We start from the raw sequence: 25,736 nt of genomic DNA, 5'->3' as shown, positions 1-25,736 counted from the left end.
CTTTCCACAGCGGTTGGTGGTTGAGCCGGGCTAGCAGGGTGAATGGGCAACCACGGATCCTGCCGCTTCAGCAGGGGCTGTCTGATAGCCCAGAAACGGTTCAAACTGAGCCGGTTTTTCTCACGATGGGATAAAATTGTGGCAATTTCCAGCCTTGGTCCATGAAGGTCAGTCTTGTCTACTCAGGCTGGCAGCTGCTCTCCAGGGTCTCAAGCTCAGATCTCTCACCTCGACTACTGCCAGATCCTTTTAACTGGAGATGCCAGGGATTGAACCTGGGACCTTCTGCATGCCGAGCAGAAGTTCTGACGCTGAGCCACAGCCCTTTACTGTCGTTAAACTCAATACATTTTGAACTTATCTCCCTGTGTAACAGTAGGTGGCAAGCAATGTTAAGAAAACATTTGTATTAGTGAATTTAAGGAAGGACAATTTACATCCAGCGGCACCATAAAGACCAGCAAGGTTTCCAAGGCATAAGCTTTTGAGAGTCAAAGCTTTCTTGGTCAGATACTTTTTACTGTCAAAAGCTTATCCCCCCCCCCAATTTTGTTGATCACTAAGGGGCTACCGGATTAAAATCTTGCTCTTCTACTGTGGACCAACATAACTACCCGCCTGAAACTATTTGAAGGGAGAAGAAGAATTCACTCGAAGCAAATTTGCTTCCTCCCTTGTAATAATTTCATCTTTGCTTCTGAAAAACTCTTAAGGGTTTCTTTGGTTCAAACAGAAGCAAGATGCTATGTCTATCTGTCTGCCTGCCTGTCTGTCTGTCTGTCTATCTATCTATCATCTTCATCGTAATCATCTATCTATCCATCCATCATCTATCTATCTATCTATCTATCTATCTATCTATCTATCTATCTATCTATCTATCTATCTATCTATCTATCTATCATCTATCATCTATCATCTATCTATCTATCATCTTCATCCATCCATCCATCCATCATCTATCTATCTATTTATCTATCTATCTATCTATCTATCTATCTATCTATCTATCTATCTATCTATCATCTATCTATCTATCATCTTCATCCATCCATCCATCCATCCATCCATCCATCCATCCATCCATCATCTATCTATCTATCTATCTATCTATCTATCTATCTATCTATCTATCTATCTATCTATCTATCTATCTATCTATCTATCTATCTATCATCTTCATCATAATCATCATCATCTATCCATCCACCCATCCATCCATCTATCCATCTATCTATCTATCTATCCATCTATCCATTTATTTATCCATCCATCCATCCGTCTGTCTGTCTATCCGTCCGTCCATCTGTCCGTCCGTTCATCTGTCCGTCCGTCCATCCAGCCATCTATCTATCTATCTATCTATCTATCTATCTATCTATCTATCTATCTATCTATCTATCTATCTATCATCTATCATCTATCTATCTATCATCTATCTATCTATCATCTTCATCCATCCATCCATCCATCCATCCATCCATCCATCATCTATCTATCTATCTATCTATCTATCTATCTATCTATCTATCTATCTATCTATCTATCATCTATCTATCTATCTCTTCATCCATCCATCCATCATCTATCTATCTATCTATCTATCTATCTATCTATCTATCTATCTATCTATCTATCATCTTCATCATAATCATCATCATCTATCCATCCACCCATCCATCCATCTATCCATCTATCTATCTATCTATCCATCTATCCATTTATTTATCCATCCATCCATCCGTCTGTCTGTCTATCCGTCCGTCCATCTGTCCGTCCGTTCATCTGTCCGTCCGTCCGTCCGTCCGTCCGTCCATCCAGCCATCCATCTATCTATCTATCTATCTATCTATCTATCTATCTATCTATCTATCTATCTATCTATCTATCTATCATCTATCTATCTATCTATCTATCTATCTATCATCTATCTATCTATCTATCTATCTATCTATCTATCTTCATCATCGTCATCTTCATCTATCTATCTGTCTGTCTGTCTGTCTGTCTCTGACCAGGGGAAGTTCCATTCTTGGAAGTTCATACCCTAAAAAACTTCCTGGTCTCTGAGTTGCTGGTTGGACTTGAATCTGGTTCTTCTTGTAGACCAACAAGGCTACTTTCTGGAACAACCTTTGCCCAAGGAGATGTGGGGACTGTGATGCTGTTTTGTGTACTGAATGGGACTCTCAGCGTGACTTCCCACCCGTGTCCAGAACTTTTGGGGCCCACCTGCCAAATCAGCACCTCCTCCTAGTTCGGCTTCTTGAGCATCCTCATTTCCCCCTTTGCTTTGGGACACCTCGGCTGTTGTTCCCCCTGTATCATTCCAAGTTGTCTTCTCCCAAGACTTCCAGCTCATGCTTTGCTTATAGAACTGACTGAGAATGTCTTGAAACAGGTCCCAAGGTCTGAAGATGCTTCAATTCCTGTGCCTTCTCGTCCTCTGTGGCCTGCTGACCCAGAACGTCCAAGGCAATGGCTTTCCTATGGCCCTGACCAACCTCAGCCCTGAGATGCTTCAGCAGTGTAAGTCTAAAGCTGGCACAATTTGCACAGTCTGTTCCAGGCCTGCTTTCAAAAAAAATGCAGCAGGGCAATAAATGTATAATGTTGAGAGTTCCCATTTACCCACTTATAGTTGGAGACAGCCAGTTGCAGCCCTCGCTCAGTGGACCAATGGGTAGAAACTGGGAGCACAAAGGGGGGGGACTAGAATTCCCAGGTCCAACTCAGAAAATATCTGCAAAATTTGGGGGTGGAACTAGGGGATTCTCCCATTCTCATAAATAAATAAAAACACAGCAGTGCAGTTCCCCTTAATACAATCTTCGTTTCCTCATCCCCCCAGCAGCTGCACTTCCACTAAATGAAAGTGTGCACACTCACAAAGAAACCAAACTAAACAGCTTGCAAGCACACACTTTCGTGATCCCACTGGGCCAACTTGCTCATGGGAGTTGCTGAATGTAATCATCTGCTGTATTTCAGCCGACTTCTTCAGCAGCCTTTCCTCCATCCCATAATTAGGTTCTACTGAACTCCCTTTGACTTTACACATGACTTCTGAAATGAATGCGAAACAAACAGAGGGACTGTGCTCTCTTACTTCCTCACAGCTTCACACGTTCACTGGGAAGAACCACGTGTCTCTGTCTGCATGTCCCCCCCCCCCTTCAGCTTTTCTCCTATGGAGATTTAAAGGCACACATACCTTCCAAAACACAAGCACTTTCCATGCTTCTTCTAAGCCTCCCGAGATTTAAAGGCACATGGTGGCAGTTGGGGCTGTAAGATCTGCATCACATGCTCCCAATAGTCTAGCTGCTGAGTTGTGCACAAGCCACCACCTCTGAACATGCTTCTCAGGCTGTAAACTGGCAGGGCTGTTTTACGGGGCATCCCCTTCTTACACTGAATCCAGGTGTAAGCCCTAAAACCTGATAGGATAGGCTTCTGTCTGCGCAGCTGCAAAATAACCCTACAACCTCCCCCGCTTCCCACCCCCCCAAAAAGACACTTCATCTGGTGTCAGCCTCTCATTCTGTCCTTTGCACTTTGATTCCAGTGCTTTCTCAACGGATGAACTCCCAGGAATGGGCGGATCATCTCCAAAGCTTGCCCCTTGAAGACCTGGTCAAAAATGGCATCAAACAAGGCAGCGGTGGGGGAGGCTTTCTGTCGGGGATCCCTCTCGTGGGGGGCTTGGTGAACAACGTGGTAGGCGGAGTCCTCGGGTAAGCATAACCTCATACAGCAAAGGAGCCAATAAGCAAGGCAGCTTAGACATAAAATGCTAGTTGTATACTGAGCCCCCAGGTGTGCAAAGGTCCTCTATTTCAAAGGAAGAGAAAATAGGAGGCACCAGACCTGGGGATCTGCTGGAATTGCATATGAACCTAAGAAGCTTATACTGAATTAGAGCCCCCTCAGTCCCTCAAAGCCAGTCTTCTCTACTCAGACTGGCAGCAGCTCTCCAGGGTCTCAAGCTGAGATTTTCCACGCCTACTTGCCTGGGCCCTTTTCAGTTGGAGATGCCGGGGATTGAACCTGGGACCTTCTGCTTACCAAGCAGATGCTCTACCGCTGAGCCACCGTCCCTCCTCTGCTCTGCAAGGTCTCAAGCTGAGGTTTTTCACACCTGCTTGCCTGGACCCTTTTCAGTTGGAGATGCCGGGGATTGAACCTGGGACCTTCTGCTTACCAGGCAGATGCTCTACCACTGAGCCACCATCCCTCCCCTGCTCTTCAGGGTCTCAAGCTGAGGTTTTTCACGCCTATTTTCCTGGACCCTTTTTAATTGGAGATGCCGGGGATTGAACCTGGGACCTTCTGCTTCCCAAGCGGATGCTCTACCACTGAGCCACCATCCCTCCCCTGCTCTCCAGGGTCTCAAGCTAAGGTTTTTCAGACATATTTGTCTGGACCCTTTTTAGTTGAAGATGCCGGGGATTGAACCTGGGACCTTCTGCTTACCAAGCAGATGCTCTACCGCTGAGCCACCTTCCCTCCCCTGCTCTCCAGGGTCTCAAGCTGAGGTTTTTCACGCCTACTTGCCTGGACCCTTTTCAGTTGGAGATGCCAGGGATTGAACCTGGGATCTCCTGCTTACCAAGCAGATGTCCTACCACTGAGCCACCGTCCCTCCCCTGCTCTCCAGGGTCTCAAGCTGTGCTACTTGGCCTAATGGTTAATCCAGCCCTGGATGATTGCAGTATCTAGAGAAGATTACAAAGAACGTGGGCTCTCCTTCCTTGGAAGTGTTTAAATAGAGGCTAGAGGGCCACCTGACAGCAGTGCTGATTCTGTGAATTAGGCCGATCATGAGAAGGAGGGCAGGAAGGGTTGCATCTGTGTTTAGTTCTTGTGGACCTTTCTCACACCCCCAAGGAAATGCTGTTCACCCATTTGCGTCAGGCAGCACTTTTTTCTCCAGGCCAGTTTGGCCAAGGATCTTGAAGGGTTTTTCCGTCTTCTGGGCCTAGAGCAGGGGGGTCACAGGGGGTGTCGGGGGAGGGAGGTATTTGTGGGTTTCCTGCATTGTGCACGGGGTTGGACTAGATGACCCCGGAGGTCCCTTCCCAACTCTAGGATCCTATCTGATAAGATCAAATCAGATCTGATTCATTCCAATCAGATTAGATCAGCTTTATAACTGAACGATCATAACCGTTTAGCAGAGAAATGAACTGGTTCGGTTCATGAACTGGTTCGGAGAGCCAGTTTGGTGTAGTGGTTAAGTGTGTGGACTCTTATCTGGGAGAACCGGGTTTGATTCCCCACTCCTCCACTTGCAGCTGCTGGAATGGCCTTGGGTCAGCCATAGCTCTGGCAGAGGTTGTCCTTGAAAGGGCAGCTGCTATGAGAGCCCTCTCCAGCCCCACCCACCTCACAGGGTGTCTGTTGTGGGGGAGGAAGGGAAAGGAGATTGTGAGCCGCTCTGAGACTCTTCGGAGTGGAGGGCGGGATATAAATCCAATATCTTCTTCTTCTTCATGGAGTTCGTGACTCGATAGAATCGCCCCCTGGTGTGTTCGAGGCACCAAACTCAAAAAGGATCTTCGTTTGACTCTACCTGCCAAAATTTGTTACAAACCTTAGTTCATGAGCTGATTCATGCCCAGTTTGGTGCAGTGGTTAAGTGCGCAGACTCTTATCTGGGAGAACCAGGTTTGATTCCCCACTCCTCCACTTGCACCTGCTGGAATGGTCTTGGGTCAGCCAGAGCTCTTGCAGGAGTTGTCCTTGAAAGGGCAGCTTCTGTCAGAGCTCTCTCAGCCCCACCCACCTCACAGGGTGTCTGTTGTGGGGGAAGAAGATAAAGGAGATTGTAAACCACTTTGAAACTCTGATTCAGAGTATAGGGTGGGATATAAATCCAATATCTTCTTCATAATCATCTCTCATTCTCATGGTTGGAGAGGGACCAGTCCCTAAATGGGACAGAACTGTTGGCATCTGCTTGACACCTATTACTGTAGAATGCGGAACCCCTGACACACAGCCCGCACCCTTGGTATCACACACACACACACACACACATACACACAAACACTGATGTGCAATGGGGCAAAAGACAGGAAGGGAAACTATCGAATGGCTTTTTGGGGTAATTCAGTGCTTGCAACAGGGACTTTGAGGGTTTGAGAATGTAACTTTTGGGAGATGGTTTCTGGAGAATGTTGCTGAATGTTTTGTTGAATGTCTATCTGAGTCTAGGAGCTCCTTAGAGATTAACAAAAAATGTTTCTTTGGGGAGGGCTATGGTCTCTTGAGAGTCAAAGCTCCCATTATCAAATACCACTCTGATGAAAGGAGCTGTGACTCTTGAAGGCTCATATATTTATTAATTACCCCCAAAAATTAATTAATTGCCCCGAAAATCTCATTGGTGTCTAAGGTGATAATGTACTTGAATTGTGCTCTTCTACTGCAGACAAACACGGCTACCACCCTCAACATTGTTTTGTTGACTTTCTTTCTTTCTTTCTTTCTTTCTTTCTTTCTTTCTTTCTTTCTTTCTTTCTTTCTTTCTTTCTTGCTTTCTTTCTTGCTTGCTTTCTTGCTTGCTTTCTTGCTTGCTTTCTTTCTTGCTTTCTCTCCTTTGCTTTATTTTCCTCCCTCCCTCTTTCTTTCTTTCTTTCTTTCTTTCTTTCTTTCTTTCTTTCTTTCTTTCTTTCTTTCTTTCTCTCTCTCTCTCTCTCTCTCTCTCTCTCTCTCTCTCTCTCTCTCCACAGACTGAAAATCAAGGAAGTGTCGCTTCTCCAGCTTGATATCAAATTCGACAAATCTGAATTCAGGTTTATTGTGACCATCCCAGCCGATGTAGAGGTGGAGGTGAAATGGTGCGTGGATTTCCATTGCTTTTACAAAGCGCAGTGGGGCAGACCGGAGACCTTGCCCAGGGGTGAGGGGTTCTTGGAGGTCAGAAAGAAGGGGGGGGTGAGGGGCGGGGGTGCAGCATAGCTCAGTGAGATCTCAGGCAGATGGAGTGTGCTCTGCAATGGTGTGAATTGCTTCCATAATTTTGATGGGTCGGTTACTCAGAATGTTGGTCCATAATTCTGCAGTGGTGCTGGCTGTCCGAGGTCTTCAGCAGAGCTCTGCCCATATCCAGCAGCTAAGGACTTTTAAAAAGTGCCATTCATGAGCACAGTTCTTTACAGAGTGCGAGAAAAGAGCTTCCTGCCCCAGAGAGCTTACAATCTAGAACAGGGGTGTCAAACATGTGGCCTGGGAGCCAAATCAGGCCCCAAGAAGGCTTCTATCAGGCCCCCGAGCAACTGGCTGTCATCTGCTTCCTTCTCCCTCCCTCTTGCTTCCTTCTGCATCACAGCTTGCTTTGCAAGGCTTGCTCAATTGCACAGGAGCTACAGAGCAAAACCTCGGTTTTCTCCATTGGCTGAGGCTCCTCCCTTGGGGAGGAAGAGGGGGAAGAACAGCTTGCTTTGTCAGGCTCTCTCAATCACACAGCAGAGCTACTGAGCCAAACCTGTCTTCTTTCTATTGGCTGAGGCTCCTCCCCCTCCTGGTCCCCTGGGGAAAGACAGAAAGAGCCAGAACTTCCCTTGCCCAGTTCCCTGGACCCCATGGGGAAAATACAAAGAAAGAACCTTTAAGACCAATGACCACTAATGTTTTAAGCATGATTTAAAGGTTTTTTTAAATCTTTAGTTTTGTTTGTCTGTGTCCTTTATAAAGTTTATATCTCTGCTACCAAATCTTAAATAGGTACAAACATGGCCTGGCCCAACTAGGCTTGCCAACCCCCAGGTCCCAGCGGGGGTTCTTCCACTTTCCCAGGCTCCTTCCCGCCCCCAGTCAGCTGGCCGGCGGGGGGAAGCACCGCCCTCAAAGCCACCAGGTGACTTCCCCCCTCCGGAGGCTCCAGTCTCCGACTGGAAAGGCTTCCTCATGGGATGGGGTGTCTGTGTTGCTTGGAAGAAGTTGACTGCAACTCGTGTGTAGAGATGCTTCGGAGTCGCCAGAAACGGGGGGGGGGGGGGGGGAGGGAGGACGTCTGCTGAGCACATCATTATTCCCTATGTGGAGATTGATTCTCATAGGGTATAATGGGGAATTGATCTGGAGGTTTCGGGGGCTCTGGGGAAGCTGTCTTTTGAAGTAGAGGCACCATATTTTCAGTATAGTATTTAGTGCCTCTTCCCAAAGTACCCCCCAAGTTTCAAAAGGATTGCACCAGGGGGTCTAATTCTATGAGCCCCAAAAGAAGGTGCCCCTATCCTTCATTATTCCCTATGGAAGGAAGACATTTAAAAAGGTGTGCCGTCCCTTTAAATGTGATGGCCAGAACTCCCTTGGAGTTCCATTATGCTTGTCACAGCCTTGCTCCTGGCTCCACCCCCAATATCTCCTGGCTCCACCCCAAAGTCCCCAGATATTTCTTGAATTGGACTTGGCAACCCTAGGCCCAACCCAACATGGCCCCGCCCAACAAGGTCTCATTTATGTCAGATTTGAGTTTATTTGCATTTATTTGTAAAGACATTTCTATCTTACCTTTCCTCATGGTTCAAGGCACCTCACAAGGGAGTGAAAGCATCCCCAGCCAAAAACAGGGCTTTTTTTGAGCAGGAAGGACAGGAGTGAGGTTCCGGCTGGCTTGACATCAGGGGGTGTGGCCTAATATGCAAATAAATTCCTGCTGGTCTTTTTCTACCAAAAAAAAAAAAGCCCTGGCCAAAATCAAGCAGGAAATACCAAGGCCCCCAATCCCTTCCCCTGTAAAAAGATGAATGAGGGAATGAATTCTTCTCAGGGGTGTCGAACTCATTTGCTACGAGGGCCGGATCCAACATAAATGTGATTCTGTCGGGCTGGGCCATGAGTGTCGTAAAATGCAACGCCAGGTAGCGGAGATATAAACTTTATAAAGGACTCGGACAAACACAATTAAAGATTTTTTTCAAATCTTAAAATAAAACGTCATTAAAACATTAGCACTCGTTGGTCTTCAAGGTGCTTTCTTTGTATCTTTCCCGTGGGATCCAGGGAACTGGGCAAAGGAAGCTCCGGCTCTTTCCTTCCTTCCCCAAAGGACCAGAAGGGGGAGGAGCCTGAGACAATGGAGAAAATAGGAATTTTGCTCTGTAGCTTCTGTGCGATTGAGCAAACCTGGCAAAGCAAGCTGTGATTGTAATGAAGATTTCTTTTAAAGGGTATTGTGGATTTTAAAAACCGAATTATATACATATATCTGGTGGGTTTGGTTTCTGGGCTGCTTACCAATTTTTATTCTTCCAGCAGTGTTTTGCTTATGTGTGACCTTGGAAGGAGTTGTTTTACTCTCCTTCTAATTAATGGTTACTCTCAGCTGCACTAGGAGAGTCAGCATGGGTTGATTGGTTCTTCCGGGATGCCCAGTTTTGGTTGTCATTAGCCAGCTGAGGGGGATTGATACTGTCCCAAAACCGCTTAGTTGTTGTCGCTTTTAGCAAAAAGCCGTCCTGCTTACCGGCTGGTGATTATGGGGCTACATAAGAAGTATTAATTGGTTATATTTTATAACGTTATTTTGTTTTCACCAGTCTATTCTGAAACTGCCTGCCAGCTCAACAAAGTAATATTTTTGATTATCTTTGAGTTGTGTCGTCTTGTCTGTCACTGTAAAGAAAACACCTTGTTCTGCCTCAGTTTGAGGGGAGTATAGGTTGTTACAATGATGCAGAAGGAAGCGAGAGAGAGAGAGAGAGAAGGAAGCAGATGACAGCCAGTTGCTCAGGGGCCTGATAGGAGCCCTCCTGAGCCTAATTCAGCCCCCAGGCCGCATGTTTGACACCCCTGATCGAACACATTTTTTATCCTGCCTTCCTTCCAAAGAGCTGAGGTTCTCCCTTGCCTGTGTTACCTTCACAACAGCCCCGCAAAGCAGGTTAGACTGAGAAAGTGGGATTAGCCTCAAATCACTGAGGGTAGAGGGGGGGATTTGAATTGGGGTCTGCTAGTCCAGTGCTTGAACTATGACACTGAGCTGGATTTCTGAGTTTACTCTGCGGGAAACAGGAAATAAAGCTGGGTGAGGGGGGGCGGGGCTGAGTTCAGTACTGAATTTGAGGGAACCCTGGGGAAAAAGTTTAATTCGATGCACTTTATGTTGCTAAAGCAAAAAAATCAGCTTAGATTCTACAAGACAGTAAGCATTGCATATATTTTCATTTCCCTTCAGATTTTCCTGGTTTTTTTTTTTTTTCCCCTGGGGAGGGAAGGGAAAAGCTGTGCTTCAAAATTTCTGGAATTCTCTGGGCAGGAGTTACATGACTGGATGCTACCCTGATTACTGAAAAAGACCTACGATGGGGACACGGTACAAATACGGCTGGAAGACGGGGAGGAGGAGTCTTTCCCCTGTCTGAACCTCTTTCTCCAAGCTGCTGGAAGTAGGGTTGCCAAGTCCAATTCAAGAAATATCTGGGGACTTTGGGGGTGGAGCCAGGAGACATTATGGGTGGAGCCAGAATCAAGGGTGTGACAAGCAGAATTGAACTCTGAAAGGAGTTCTGGCCATCCCATTTAAAGGGACTGCACAGCTTTTAAATGCCTTCCCTCCATTGGAAACAATGAAGGATAGGGACACCTTCTTTTGAGGCTCACAGAATTGAACTCCCTGGTCCAATCGTTTTGAAACTTGGCGGGTATTGTAGGGAGAGGCACTGGATGCTATGCTGAAATTTGGTGCCTCTACCTCAACATACAGTCCCTCCAGAGCCCCAGATACCCGTGGATCAATTCTCCATTATATCCTATGGGAATTGGTCTCCATAGGGAATAATGGAATGTCCAGCAGACATTCCCCCCCCCCCCTCGCTGGGGAAGGGCCTCCAAACTGGGTTATAAAAATATTGGTTGCCAGGAAACAAAGGAGGCCCACCCACAATTATAAGGCTATCATTTAATTTTTATAAGAGTAAAATTTTCAAAAAAAACACATAAGTGGAAAAAGGGTACAATTAAAACTTTTGCGAAATAAATGTATATATATGTTTAGTAATTACAGTGTACGTATATTGTACATTTTACTGGCAGTATGCTGTAGATATTAAATGTAAATACAGATTGCATTTCCTCCAGGGGAGCTGAACTCTGCCAGCTGGAGATCAGTTGTAAAAGCGGGAGATCCCCAGACCTCACCTGGAGGCTGGCAACCCTAAATACCCTAAATACAATGTAAATTTTAGTTGCATTACAGTAATAATGTTGGAACTTCTATTATATTTTAAAGCTACTAAAAGGACATTAACATTTTTAACATATTGTCTAAAGTTTAGGAAAGGTCGTTTCTGATTCTGGGGTGACGTTGCTTTCACAACGTTTTCACGGCAGACTTTTTACGAGGTGGTTTGCCCTTGCCTTACCCAGTCACCGATGCTTCCCCCCCAGCAAGCAGAGTGTTAAAGCTGCAGTACTGCAGTCCTGAGCTCTGCTCACGACCTGAGTTCGATCCACAGTGGAAGCTGGGTTTTCAGGTCGCCAGCTCGAGGTTGACTCAGCCTTTCATCCTTCTGAGTAAAATGAGTCCCCAGTTTGCTGAGAGGAAAGTGTAGAGGATTGGGAAAGGCAGTGGCAAACCACCCCGTCAAAAGTCTGCCGTGAAAACATTGTGAAAGCATTGTCACCCCGGAGTCGGAAACGACTGGTGCTTGCACAGGGGATCTTTCCTTTCCTTTCCTAAAGTGTAAGAGGGTCCACTTCATCAGGGGTCCACTTGCCATTGGGCAAGCTAACACCCTGGTCAGTCCGCACTGCCCTTGCCCCCACTTGAAGATTGTGAAACGAAAAAACAGCAATCTGGATAATGGAGCAGAATTGAAGGTATAAACGATTTCAGGTTTTCACGGCTGGCATCATCATTAGGGTTTGTAGAATCTTTCGGGCTCAAGTGCCATGTTCTACTGGAGAAAGATTTTCTTCCAGACATTTCGTTCTCAGCTGCGGAGAACATCCTCAGTGGCGTTGCAGCCGGAGCAGGCGTTCTGACCTTCTTGGCTGCTGTGCATTGAGTGAGGCCAGGGCTGCTGGAGAGCTGCTATTTCTAGGCTGGAGGGGGTGTGGTGAGAGGCCTAGAAATAGCAGCTCTCCAGCAGCCCTGGCCCCACTCAATGCACAGCAGCCAAGAAGGTCAGAACGCCTGCTCCGGCTGCAACGCCACTGAGGATGTTCTCCGCAGCTGAGAACGAAACGTCTGGAAGAAAAACTTTCTCCAGTAGAACACGGCACTTGAGCCCGAAAGATTCTACAAACCCTCAAGGTATAAACCTCCACGAAAACCAGCCTCCAAAATAGAAACACGTTGTTTTTACTAAAGATATTATCAGTGAAAAATCTTCCTAACAGTCAATATCAAATTGTACATAAAGAAACATCGAAGGAACAACCGGGACCCAACCAAAGTCAATAAATAACAAGTTAATGTCCACTATTCGCACGGTGGGTGCGGGTAGAAATGCCAACAGTGCAATTGACAACGGAGACCGACGTGCCATGCAAACTTTGTTGTGCAGCAAGGCATAAAATGATGTGCTACGCGGTCATACCTGATCCCACGTTTCGCCGTTGCTTCAACGAGCTTTCAGAAATTTACTTCATATCGCAGCTGCTGTTATGGAAAGATGTCTTCTTTCCATGGTATGGGAGGCACGCAGCATGCTTCCCCACCCCAGCCTCTATTCTGGAGATGGTGGCTGTTAATTCGGGCCACGTTGCAGGGTCCATTCACAAGGTCTGGTTGTCTTTCCTTTCCCATGTTCAGCCCGCTCAGCTTGATGGGCCGGATTTTTCACCTGAAGCTGCATCTGGACATTCAAGTCGGAGTCCGGCTGGTCAAACACCCTGAGACTGGCCACATTAAACTGACCATTGAGAACTGCCGCAACAATCCTGGCCATCTTAAAATCGCGGTCCTCGAAAAGTAAGTAAGAGAGTGTCTTTTTCTCGTAAGGCGCTGCAGAGTTTTCTTTTTTGCTCTTGAAATCCAGGAATATATTTCATTTCTAGCTTTCGAGGTACACAAAAAATACCCTTGGAAGGATGCAAATCTTTGAAAGAAAGCAAAGCAGGAACATTGTCGTATGACCTTCTGTCTGTCTGTCTGTCTGTCTGTCTGTCTGTCTGTCTATCTATCTATCTATCTATCTATCTATCTATCTATCTATCTATCTATCTATCTAGCTGCCTAGCTATCTATCTAGCTGCCTAGCTATCTATCTAGCTGCCTAGCTATCTATCTAGCTGCCTAGCTATCTGTCTGTCCGTCCGTCCGTCTGTCTGTCTGTCTATCTATCTATCATCTGTCTGTCTGTCTGTTCGTCTATCATCTATCTATCTATCTATCTATCTATCTATCTATCTATCTATCATCTATCTGTCTGTCTGTTCATCTATCTGTCTGTCTGTCTGTTCGTCTATCTATCTATCTATCATCTATCTATCTATCTATCATCTATCTATTATCTATCTATCTATCATCTATCTGTCTGTCTGTCTGTTCGTCTATCTATCTATCTATCTATCTATCATCTATCTGTCTGTCTGTCTGTCTGTCTGTTCGTCTATCTATCTATCTATCTATCTATCTATCTATCTATCTATCTATCTATCTGCCCAGCTATCTGTCTGTCTGTCCATCTGTCTGTCTGTCTGTCTATCTATCTATCATCTGTCTGTCTGTCTGTTCGTCTATCATCTATCTATCTATCTATCTATCTATCTATCTATCTATCTATCTATCTATCTATCTAATCATCTATCATCTATATCTATCTATCTATCTATCTATCTATCTATCTATCTATCTATCTATCTATCTATCATCAATCATCTGTCTGCCTGTCTGTCTATTATCTAAATCACCAGTGCTTGCAGAGAAAAAGTTAGTAAAGCTAAAGCTCAATATGAGCTTAGGCTAGCCAAAGATGCTAAAAACAACAAAAAAAAGGGTTCTTTTCTTATGTTCAGAGTAAGAACAAGACCAAGGACATGATAGGCCTGTTGTGAAGGCAGGAAAGTGAAATTGTAACAGGTAATGAAGAGAGGGCGGAACTGCTCAATTCCTACTTCCCCTCAGTCTACTCTTCTGAGGGAAACGGTGCTCAACATGACAAAAACAACATATAAGGAGGGTATGAAGTTCCAACCTAGGATCAGCATAGGGGTAGTACATAAACACCTAGTTTCTTTAAATGAAACTAAGTCCTCAGGGCCAGATGAACTGCATCCAAGGGTTCTAAAAGAGCTTGCGGATGTAATTTCTGAGCCTCTGGCTATTATTTTTGAGAATTCTTGGAGAACAGGAGAGGTGCTGGAAGATTGGAGGCAGGCAAATGTTGTCCCCATCTTCAGGAAGGGGATAAAAGAGGATCCAGGTAACCACCGACCTGTCAGCTTGACGTCTATACCTGAAAAAGTTTTAGAACAAATCATCAAACAATTGGTCCTGGAACATTTCAAAAGAATGGATGTGATTACTAAGAGCCAGCATGGTTTTCTCAAGAACAAGTCATGTCAGACTAACCTGATCTCTTTTTTTGATAAAGTGACTACCTTGCTGGATCAGGGGAATGCTGTAGACATCATTTATCTTGATTTCAGTAAGGCTTTTGATAAGGTTCCACATACTATCCTTGTTGACAAGTTGGTAAAATGTGGTTTGAATCCTGTTACCGTTAGGTGGATCTGTAACTGGTTGACAGATCGCACCCATTAATGGTGCCTTATCCTCTTAATGGTTCCTTATCCTCTTGGAGAGGAGTAACAAGTGGAGTGCCTCAAGGATCTGTCCTGGGACCTGTTTTGTTCAACATCTTTATCAATGATTTGGATAAAGGAAATGATACTAAATTGGGAGGGGTTGCAAACACAGTAGAAGACAGAAACAGAATACAGGAAGACCTTGTCAGGCTGGAAAACTGAGCTAAAACCAATAAAATGAATTTTAACAGGGATAACTGTAAAGTTCTGCATTTAGGTAGGAAAAATCTAATGCATGGTTATAGGATGGGGGAGACTTGTCTTAGCAGTAGTATGTGAGAAAAGGATCTAGGGATCTTAGTGGATCATACGCTGAACTTGAGTCAACAGTGTGATGCGGTGGCAAAAAAGGCAAATGCAATTTTGGGCTGTATCAACAGAAGTATAGAGTCTAGATCACGTGAAGTGATGGTATCGCTTTGCTCTGGTTAGACCTCTCCAGGAATATTGTGTTCAGTTTTGGGAACCCCATTTTAAGAAGGATCTAGACAAGCTGGAACGGGTCCAGAGGAGGGTGACCAAGATGGTGAGGGATCTGGAGACCAAGTCCTATGAGGAAAGTTTGAAGGACCTGGGAATGTCCCAGGTTCGATCCCCGGCATCTCCAACTAAAAAGGGTCTAGGCAAGTAGGCGTGAAAAACCTCAGCTTGAGACCCTGGAGAGCCGCTGCCAGTCTGAGTAGACAATACTGACTTTGATGGGCCGAGGGTATGATTCAGTATAAGGCAGCTTCATATGTTCATATATATGTTCATATGTTCAGGCCTTCCTGTCTTCCACCATCCTCCGAAGTCTGCTCAAATTCGTGTTTGTGACATCAGTAATGCTGTCCAGCCATCTCCTCTTTTGCCGTCGCCTTCTTCTTTTGCCTTCTGTCTTTCCCAGCATCAGGGTCTTCTCCAGTGAAGATTCTTCATCTTTAAATAAACGAAAGCTGACTTTGGAGGAATGCCTTCAGCAGGCTGGGCTGAGGGCTTGGGGATCAAAGCAATGCAGCGCTGAGTCGAATAAATACAGGACCATGCCTCCCTCCTGGGGCTTGGGGTGTCTTATTATAAGATACTATAAAATCATCAGAAAAGAGGAATGCTCGGCAAAGGGGAAATCACAGTAAGGGGAACCAGCGGCGGGCCTACCAGTGTGAGCTCTGAAAAGTTAAAGTCATTCCCAGCCCCGCTTGTCCCAGAGACAGTGACTATCGTCTTCCACGTGTGTTTCAGATTCGGTCCTCTGTTCCACTTGATCAACAAGGTTGTGGCACTGGTGACCAGCATCCTGGATAAGACGCTCCCTCATCTCCTACAGAAGGAAGTAAGTTTAAGGCCCGGCTGCTCTCGCGTTCTCTTTCTCAAACAGAAGGGCTGCTTGCGGGGTTGCCGGCCTCCAGGTGGGAGCGGCGAGAAAGCAGGGCCCAGCAGGATCTCATTTGTATGTTAGGCCACACCCCCTGATGTCACAGTTGTTTCACACAGGGCTTCTTGTAGTAAAAGTGCAGCAGGAACTCATTTGCCTATTAGGCCAAACACCCCTGGTGACGAGCCAGCCAGAACTGTGTTCCTGTGTGTTCCTGCTCAAAAAAAAAAGCCACACTACAGAATATCACCTGAATATTATCCCTTCCTTGGGAGCACCTTGGAGGTATCCGTGGGACCACCTCTGGCTCCAAGGATGCTGATACACAGGGGCAATTGGCAATGGATACATATGAGCAGCTAGATTGGCAATTCCGGGTTGGGAAACACCTGAAGATTTGGGAGGTGGATCCTGGGGAGGGTTTGGAGAGGGGAGGGACTTCAGCCAGGTATAATGCCATAGAATCCACTCTCCAAAGTAGTCATTTTGCCCAAGGGAACAGATCTCCATTAAGAACATAAAACATAAGAGAAGTCCTGTTGGATCAGGCCAGTGGCCCCTCCAGTCCAACACTCTGTGTCACAAAAGAACATAAGAGAAGCCATGTTGGATCAGGCCAGTGGCCCCTCCAGTCCAACACTCTGTGTCACATAAGAACATATGAGAAGCCCTGTTGGATCGGGCCAGTTGCCCATCCAGTCCAACACTCTGTGTCACATAAGAGAAGCCCTGTTGATCAAGCCAATGGCCCATCCAGTCCAACACTCTGTGTCACATAAGAGAAGCCCTGTTGGATCAGGCCAGTGGCCCATCCAGTCCAACTCTCTGTGTCACATAAGAACATCAAAGAAGCCATGTTGGATCAGGCCAATGGCCCCTCCAGTCCAACACTGTGTGTCACATAAGAACATAAGAGAAGCCCTGTTGGATCAGGCCAATGGCCCATCCAGTCCAACACTCTGTGTCACATAAGAGAAGCCCTGTGGGATCAGGCCAATGGCCCATCCGTCCAACACTCTGTATCACATAAGAACATAAGAGAAGCCCTGTGGGATCAGGCCAATGGCCCATCCAGTCCAACACTCTGTGTCACATAAGAACATAAGAGAAGCCCTGTTGGATCAGGCCAATGGCCCATCCAGTCCATCACTCTGTGTCACATAAGAACATAAGAGAAGCCCTGTTGGATCAGGCCAGTGGCCCATCCAGTCCAACACTCTGTATCACATAAAAACATAAGAGAAGCCCTGTGGGATCAGGCCAATGGCCCATCCAGTCCAACACTCTGTATCACATAAGAATATAAGAGAAGCCCTGTGGGATCAGGCCAATGGCCCATCCAGTCCATCACTCTGTTCACATAAGAACATAAGAGAAGCCCTGTGGGATCAGGCCAATGGCCCATCCAGTCCAACACTCGTATCATAAGAACATAAGAGAAGCCCTGTGGGATCAGGCCAATGGCCCATCCAGTCCCAACACTCTGTGTCACATAAGAACATAGAGAAGCCCTGTTGGATCAGGCCAATGGCCCATCCAGTCCATCACTCTGTGTCACATAAGAACATAAGAGAAGCCCTGTTGGATCAGGCCAATGGCCATCCAGTCCATCACTCTGTGTCACATAAGAACATAAGAGAAGCCCTGTTGGATCAGGCAGTGGCCCATCCAGTCCAACACTCTGTATCACATAAAAACATAAGAGAAGCCCTGTGGGATCAGGCCAATGGCCATCAGTCCAACACTCTGTATCACATAAGAATATAAGAGAAGCCCTGTGGGATCAGCCAATGGCCCATCCAGTCCATCACTCTGTGTCACATAAGAACATAAGAGAAGCCCTGTTGGATCAGGCCAATGGCCCATCCAGTCCAATACTCTGTATCACACAGTGGCCAAAATAAAAACCCCAAGTGCCACCAGGAGGTTCACAAGTGGGGCTAGAAGCACTTCCACTTTGCCCCCCCCCGAGCACCAAGAATACAGAGCATCACTGCTCCAGACAGTTCCAATAACATGCTGTGGGTAATAGCCGCTGATGGACCTCTGCTCCCTTCCCTGAAGATCAGGGGTAATAGTAGGAGAGGGATCTGTCAAGATGGACAAGTGGGCACCAATGTGGCACATGAGGTTCAAAGCAGACAAGTCCAAAGTAATGCACACTGGGGCCAAAAATCCTGACTATAATCCATGCTGATGGGTTCGAACTGGTGGAGACTGACCAAGAGAGATCTTGGAGTTGTGGTAGATAACTCACTGAAAATGTTGAGTCATGAGGTTCGCTCAGAAATCTCTGGGGACTTTGGGGGTTGGAGGCAGGAGACTTTCGAGGTGGAGCCAGGAGACTTTCCCACACCCCAAAATCATAAAAATACAGCAGTGCTAGGGTTGCCAGCCTCCAGTGGGGCCTGGATATCTCCAGCTTTTACAACTGATCTCCAGCTGGCAGAGGTCAGCTCTCTGGAGAAATGGCTGCTCGGAAGGGTGGACTCTATGGCGTTGAACCCTGCTGAGGCCCTCCCCTCCCCAAACCCCACCCTCTCCTGGCTCCACCCCCAAAGTCTCCAGGTATTTTCCAGCCCAGACCTGGCAACCCTAAGCAGTGCCGTTCCCTTGAATACAGTCTTAATTTCTCCTTCTCTTTCTGCATCGACATGGTTCCACAGCAGCTGCACTTCCAATAAAACAAAAGTGAATTCACACACACACTCACTAAGCAGCCAAAATAAGCAGGTTGTATGCCCGCTTTTGTGATCTCCTGGGGCAATGGTATAGGTAGCTTTACTCAGCAGAGTTGCTGAATGTAACGATCTGCTGTATTTTGACCAACTTAAGGAGAGGAGTCTAGGGGGGTGGAGTTTTCCTCTATCCCATAGTCAGGTTCTAGACAGTTCACTCTTTGCTATCCCTTTTACTACACAGCTTCTATAAGGAATGCAAAATGAACAGAGGGATTGGGCTCTCTGGCTCCCTCTCTCTCACACACACATGTGACTCTTCCTGCTCGCTCCCTTCCATAGCTTCAATGACACTGAGATTAAAGGCACACACACACACTTTCTAAATCAGAAGCTGTTTGCAAACTTCTAACCCTGCCTGAGTTCTCAAGGCACATAGCGGCTGTTGGGTCAGAGCTTCTCCCCACTGGCCAGCTGGCGGCAGGGAGGAGCCCGCAAAGCTGGGGGAATCCCCTGCTAGGCTTCTCAGTCCCCAGGTCCCCGCAAGGGATCCCCTGGTTTTACAGGCTTCCCCCCTGCCCACAGCCAGCTAGCCAGCGGGAGAAGCCCCGCCCCCACAACCACCATGTACCTGTAGATCTCTGGCAGGGCTAGAAACCTGCAAACAGGTCCAATTTCAAATGTATGTGTGTGCCTTTAAAATTGGAGCAGGAAGCAGGAATTACTTCATGGGGAAGGGTGAGCAGCAGAGCCTCATCAGAGCACAGCCCCTCCGTTTGTTTTGCTTTTGTTTCACAGCAAGTAAAAGTGGGTGGGTGACAGAGAGGAGAGAGAGAGCAGCGTAGCCCTGTACTTTTCAGACCTCATTGTGGAGGCACCAGAGCCAGTTAAGTGTGTGTGGTGTGTGAGAGAGAGAGAGAGAGAGAGAAGAAAGAAAGAAAGAAAGAATAAGAAAGAAAGAAAGTAAAAGAAGAAGAAAGAAAGAAAGAAAGAAAGAAATAAAGAATAGAAAAGAAAGAAAGAAGTAGCAAGAAAGAAAGAAAGAAAGAAAGAAGAAAGAAAAGAAGAAAGAAGAAAGAAGAAGAAAGAAAGAAAGAAGAAGAAGAAGAGAGTGAGAGAGGAGGAGAGAGAGGAGGAAGAGGAGGAGGAAAAGAAAGAAAGAAAGAAAGAGAGGGAGGGAGAGAGAGGGAGGGAGAGAGAGAGAGAGGAAGGAAGGAAGGAAGGAAGGAAGGAAGGAAGGAAGGAAGGAAGGAAGGAAGGAAGGAAGGAAGGAAGGAAGGAAGGTAGGTACAGAAGTCTTTGTAGAGCCAGTAAGGGGTTGTGTGTCTCTGTGCTTGTTTTGCCCTGTTTTCAGAGTCTTTGTATAGGAATCTGGTTATGGGATGGAGGAAAACACCACCTCTCTCTCTTTTTATTTGCCAGTGTTAGCCTGAAGAACAGCAGTTCCGGGGAGTAAAGCCCAGAGAACTGTGAGCTTGCAAACTCTGCGCATTTTGGCTGCTTTTTGTGTGTTTACACTTTCATTGACTCGAATTGCAGCTGTTGGGGGGGATGAGGAAATGATGACAATTCAGGTGAACTGCACTGCTGTATTTTTATGTATTTATTTTGTGAATGGGAAAGTCTGGCTCCACCCCAAAGTCTCCTGGCTCCACCCCCAAAAGTCTCTAGATATTTTCTGAATTAGACTTGGCAACCGTCTCCCCTTGCCCAGACCTGGGAACTACAACACGCAGAGAGTAACACGGCAAAAGGACAAAAAAATCAAAGGTACATAACCCACCGTGAAAACCAGCTTCTATTATCAAATTATACAAGGTCAACAAAAATAAACACAATTCCACCGTCATAAATTACAAAACAACCATAACTTTTAGGCCTTAATAGAAAAGGAAGCAACAGCGCCAAGAGTCTTTCTTTTCATCCTATGGTAAAACTTCCCATCTCATTCCATGTAATCCTGGTGTAGTACTCCAGATGTTTAATGTCTGTCCAAAGATGCAGCCAATAATCCAAGTTTCCAAGAACAAGGTCGTGCTGAACCCTTGTTTCGCGTGAGCGTCTTCAAGCTGCAACAGACCTCTTAGCAATTTCTCTTAAATGTTAGGCCAAACAGCCAGCATATTTGTGTTTATTTTTGTTGACCTTGTATATTTTAATAATACAAGCTGGTTTTCACGGTGGGTTATGTACCTTTGATTTTTCAGACCTGGGAACTGGCAAGCTTCCTTCTCCAATAGGCTCAACCTGCCTACTCATCCTTCACCGCTTGTCTTTTGTTGTTCTCCTTTTTCCAGCTCTGCCCGCTGGCGAATGGTTTAGTGCAAGGCGTGCTGGATCTGCTTCAAGGTAAGCCCCTCCCTGCTTGCCCTCTTCTAATTTCCAAAACCTGACGAATGAAAAGCAAGATTTGGGGCCAGCAGCACTTCAGATACTGCCAATATGCTCAAGAGCCAAAGGGCCTTTTCTCCACTACCTGCACCATCCATTTCAGAGGGCAGATGTGTCGGTCTGCAGTTTTTTTGGCCACTGTGTGATGCAAAGACGGATTTCACACTAGGGCTTGTTCCGGGTGGAGAGCCCTGTGGCCCCTGACATTTCTCTCCGTTTTCACGCAAGCTGCTGTGGCGCTGCGAGTTGGCGCGCCACTTTCCCGCAGCGAGCAGAAACTGCACGTGAGAGAATCTTGCTTGCTTCGGGAAAGTGGCACGCCAACTCACAGCTCTGAGGCAGCTTGTGCAAAAATAGAGAGAAGCGCCGAGGGCAAAAGAGTTCTTCCCCCAGAACAAGCCTAGTGTGAAATCGGTCAGAGTGTTGGACTGGATGGGCCATTGCCTGATCCAACAGGGCTTCTCTTATGTGACACAGAGTGTTGGACTGGATGGGCCACTGGCCTGATCCAACAGGGCTTCTCTTCTGTTCTTATCAGAGTGTTGGACTGGATGGGCCACTGGCCTGATCCAACAGGGCTTCTCTTCTGTTCTTATGTGACACAGAGTGTTGGACTGGAGGGGCCACTGGCCTGATCCAACAGGGCTTCTCTCATGCTCTTATGTGACACAGAGTGTTGGACTGGATGGGCCACTGGCCTGATCCAACAGGGCTTCTCTCATGTTCTTATGTGACGCAGAGTGTTGGACTGGAGGGGCCATTGGCCTGATCCAACATGGCTTCTCTTATGTTCTTATGTGACACAGAGTGTTGGACTGGATAGGCCACTGGCCTGATCGAACAAGGCTTCTCTTATGTTCTTATGTGACACAGAGTGTTGGACTGGAGGGGCCACTGACCTGATCCAACAGGGCTTCTCTTATGTTCTTATGTGACACAGAGTGTTGGACTGGAGGGGCCACTGGCCTGATCCAACAGGGCTTCTCTTATGTTCTTATGTGACACAGAGTGTTGGACTGGAGGGGCCATTGGCCTGATCCAACAGGGCTTCTTTTATGTTCATTCCAGACTAAGAGGAGCATAGAGACCAGCAAAGGTTTTTTTTGAGAAAAGCTTTTTGAAAGTCGAAGCTCCCTGTATCTGATAGGGTTGCCAATCCCCAGTTGGGAGCAGGGGACCCCCTGGTTTGGAGGCCCTCACCCCTGCTTCAGGGCTATTGAAAAGTGGGGGGAGGAAATGTCCTCTAGGCACTCCATTATACCATATGGAAACTGGTCCCCATGGTGTAAAATGGAGATTCAGTTTGTAGATATTTGTGTCTCTGTGGGCTGCTTTTTGAAGTAGAGGCAGCAAATTCTCAGCACAGCATCCGGTGCTTCTCCTCAACCCCCACCCCAAATTTCCAAAAGATTGTGGGGGTCCAATTTTATGATCCCTGAAAGAAGATGCCCCCGTCTTCCATTATTTATAGTGGAGTGAAGGCATTTAACAGGACCACAGTCCCTTTAAATATGTTGACCCGAACTCCCTTCGAAGTTCGATTGCGCTTGTCACACCCTGGCTCCACCCCCAAAGTCCCCAGTTGGTTCTGGCAACCCTATCTGATGAAGATAGCTTTTAATGCCCCAGAAGTCGCTTCGCTCAGCCTCCCAAGATAGGCCGACTGTCCCTGGCCCAAGAGATGCCCGTCTTGCCTCTACCAGGGCCAGGTTTTTCTCGGTCCTGGACCCAACCTAGTGGAATCAGCTTCCTATGGAGATCCGGGCCCTACCTGGCTTGCCGGCTTTTCTTAGGGCCTGTAAAACGGAGCTGTTCCGCCAGGTCTTCGGGTGAGGCAGAAGGCATCTGCCCATTAGATCAGTTGGCCTCCCCTACTGTACTAACTCGCTGTACTGATTTGTTGCACTGTCCCGTTGCACCATCTCATCATATTGTTCTGCCGGGCTTTTTTGTTCTATTGAATACTGAAATTGACTTTTATTATTATATGATTTGATTGTGATTTTATTATTTATGTTGTGCTCCGCCCCGAGCCCCTAAAGGGGGGGAGGGGAATGGGCGGAATATAAATAAACTAATAATAATAAACTGTTCGAGACAATTTGTCCGCCTCTCCGGGCCCCTCCAGGAGATTCAAAGAAAAAGAGCTGTCAGTCGGGAGTCTCCTTGAAAATATACAACTTTATTGATATCAAGAAAGAGGGGAGTCTCTTTGCAACGAGCTCCCCGATCAGTTCCATACATGCCCTTTTATCCTCTACTCCCGGCCGATGAGTCCCTCCTCCTTTCCCCATAGGCTGAGGTACATAGAGGGTACAGGCTATCCGGCACGCCTGCTTCATACCCCCTCCTTGATTTGTACCCTTCCCGTTACATACATTGCATGTGCATTTAAATTTACCCTTCCCCAAAGTGGGGTGTGCCAGTTAATATTCATTACTCGATTCCACCTGCGTACTTGCTACTCATTAGTCTCTTTTGCTATTAATCTTTACTGCTGCTGTGGCCTGTTCAACCGTGGAGAGCCAGTTTGGTGTAGTGGTTAAGTGTGTGGACTCTTATCTGGGAGAACCGGGTTTGATTCCCCACTCCTCCACTTGCACCTGCTGGAATGGCCTTGGGTCAGCCATAGCTCTGGCAGAAGTTGTCCTTGAAAGGGCAGCTGCTGGGAGAGCCCTCTCCAGCCCCACCCACCTCACAGGGTGTCTGTTGTGGGGGAGGAAGATGAAGGAGATTGTGAGCCGCTCTGAGACTCTTCGGAGTGGAGGGCGGGATATAAATCCAATATCTTCTTCTACCTCACAGGGTGTCTATTGTGGGGGAGGAAGGGAAAGGAGATTGTGAGCCGCTCTGAGACTATTCGGAGTGGAGGGCAGGATATAAATCCAATATCTTCATCTACCTCACAGGGTGTCTATTGTGGGGGAGGAAGGGAAAGGAGATTGTGAGCCGCTCTGAGACTCTTCAGAGTGCAGGGCGGGATATAAATCCAATATCTTCATCTACCTCACAGGGTGTCTGTTGTGGGGGAGGAAGGTAAAGGAGATTGTGAGCCGCTCTGAGACTCTTCGGAGTGGAGGGTGGGATATAAATCCAATATCTTCATCTACCTCACGAGGTGTCTGTTGTGGGGGAGGAAGGGAAAGGAGATTGTGAGCCGCTCTGAGACTCTTCGGAGTGGAGGGCGGGATATAAATCCAATATCTTCATCTACCTCACAGGTTGTCTATTGTGGGGAGGAAGGGAAAGGAGATTGTGAGCCGCTCTGAGACTCTTCGGAGTGGAGGGCGGGATATAAATCCAATATCTTCATCTACCTCACAGGGTGTCTGTTGTGGGGGAGGAAGGGAAAGGAGATTGTGAGCCGCTCTGAGACTCTTCGGAGTGGAGGGCGGGATATAAATCCAATATCTTCTTCTTCTTCTTCTTTTCTGCTTTTGCGTTTTAACAATGGCTCCTACACCTGTGCTATGGTTACTAAATGTTTGTACCTGGTTCCGCTCCTTGCATCTTAACAATCACAAAGACGTTACATTTGGTTCCTTCTGTTTCAGCTCATTTCGTTATTGCACTCCTCTCATTAACTAAGCCGCCCCTCCTCTCATAAGCCGCCCTGAGCCTGCCTCGGCGGGGAGGGCAGGATATAAATAAAAAAATATTATTATTATTATTATTATTATTATTATTATTATTATTATTATTATTATTATTATTATTATTATTATGAACTAATCATCATCATCATCTCAAAAGCTTGTCCCGCAAAAATCTTGTTGCTCCCAAAACTGCTAACCGGACTTGAATCTTGTGCTTCGACTGGAGACCAGCAGACCAAGATTCCAGACCAGGAGTATCGAAATTTTACTGGGTAGAAGCTTTTGAGAGCCTGTGCTCCCTTTGTCAGATTAAAGAAGGCTCCTCTCATAATCTTTTTTTCCAAGAGGCGCTTGTATTTATTCTTTCGTCAGCCTCAAAACCTTTCTGTTCTACTTTGTGGACCGTTCAAGACAGCTTCCACATCAGGATTCAGAACGCTTTTTAAAGAAAAAAAAAAGCACTGTAAAAACAAAGTGTTGGTTAACGTCCCACAATTAGAAAGAACGCTCTTCTGCATTTATCTCCTATTTTGATATGTGTATTGCGTCAACTGTTGCTCCCCCTTAATTAAAGAAGGTGATGTGAGGGAGCTGGGGATTTGCAGCTATTGCCTGTTCATCTCTTCTCATTATATCATTGTCCCAGTAGACCCCCTCCTCAGAATTTCATAACCCAGGGAATGGATGGTGGGGGTGGAGAGGACCAGAGCATGGTCTCCTCGAAGGGAGCCAGTTTGGTGTAGTGGATAAGTGCACGGACTCTTATCTGGGAGAACCGGCTTTGATTCCCCACTCTTCCACTTGCAGCTGCTGGAATGGCCTTGGGTCAGCCAGAGCTCTCTTCTCTGGGAGAACCGGGTTTGATTCCCCACTCCTCCACTTGCACCTGCTGGAATGGCCTTGGGTCAGCCAGAGCTCTCTTATCTGGGAGAACCGGGTTTGATTCCCCACTCC

The 25,736-nt window shown here is 46.6% G+C and overlaps 1 protein-coding gene across 1 annotated transcript in view; it reads left to right on the top strand.

The window, feature by feature from the left end:
• Positions 1-2,417: 2,417 nt before the first annotated feature.
• The window catches only part of BPIFB1 (BPI fold containing family B member 1), a 44,918-nt gene continuing 21,599 nt past the window's right edge, over positions 2,418-25,736 (top strand). Inside the window, exons 1-6 of the mRNA XM_060263539.1 lie at positions 2,418-2,529; positions 3,569-3,737; positions 6,738-6,845; positions 12,767-12,925; positions 15,985-16,075; positions 21,093-21,144. Of these exons, the coding sequence (XP_060119522.1) occupies positions 2,418-2,529; positions 3,569-3,737; positions 6,738-6,845; positions 12,767-12,925; positions 15,985-16,075; positions 21,093-21,144 (691 nt within the window). The remainder of the gene's footprint in view (positions 2,530-3,568; positions 3,738-6,737; positions 6,846-12,766; positions 12,926-15,984; positions 16,076-21,092; positions 21,145-25,736) is intronic.

Source organism: Heteronotia binoei, chromosome 2 (genome assembly GCF_032191835.1).
Source record: "Heteronotia binoei isolate CCM8104 ecotype False Entrance Well chromosome 2, APGP_CSIRO_Hbin_v1, whole genome shotgun sequence".
Classification (NCBI taxonomy): Eukaryota; Metazoa; Chordata; class Lepidosauria; order Squamata; family Gekkonidae; genus Heteronotia; species Heteronotia binoei.
Note: the sequence above shows the minus strand (reverse complement) of the source record. Positions and strands in the feature narration are given on the sequence as shown.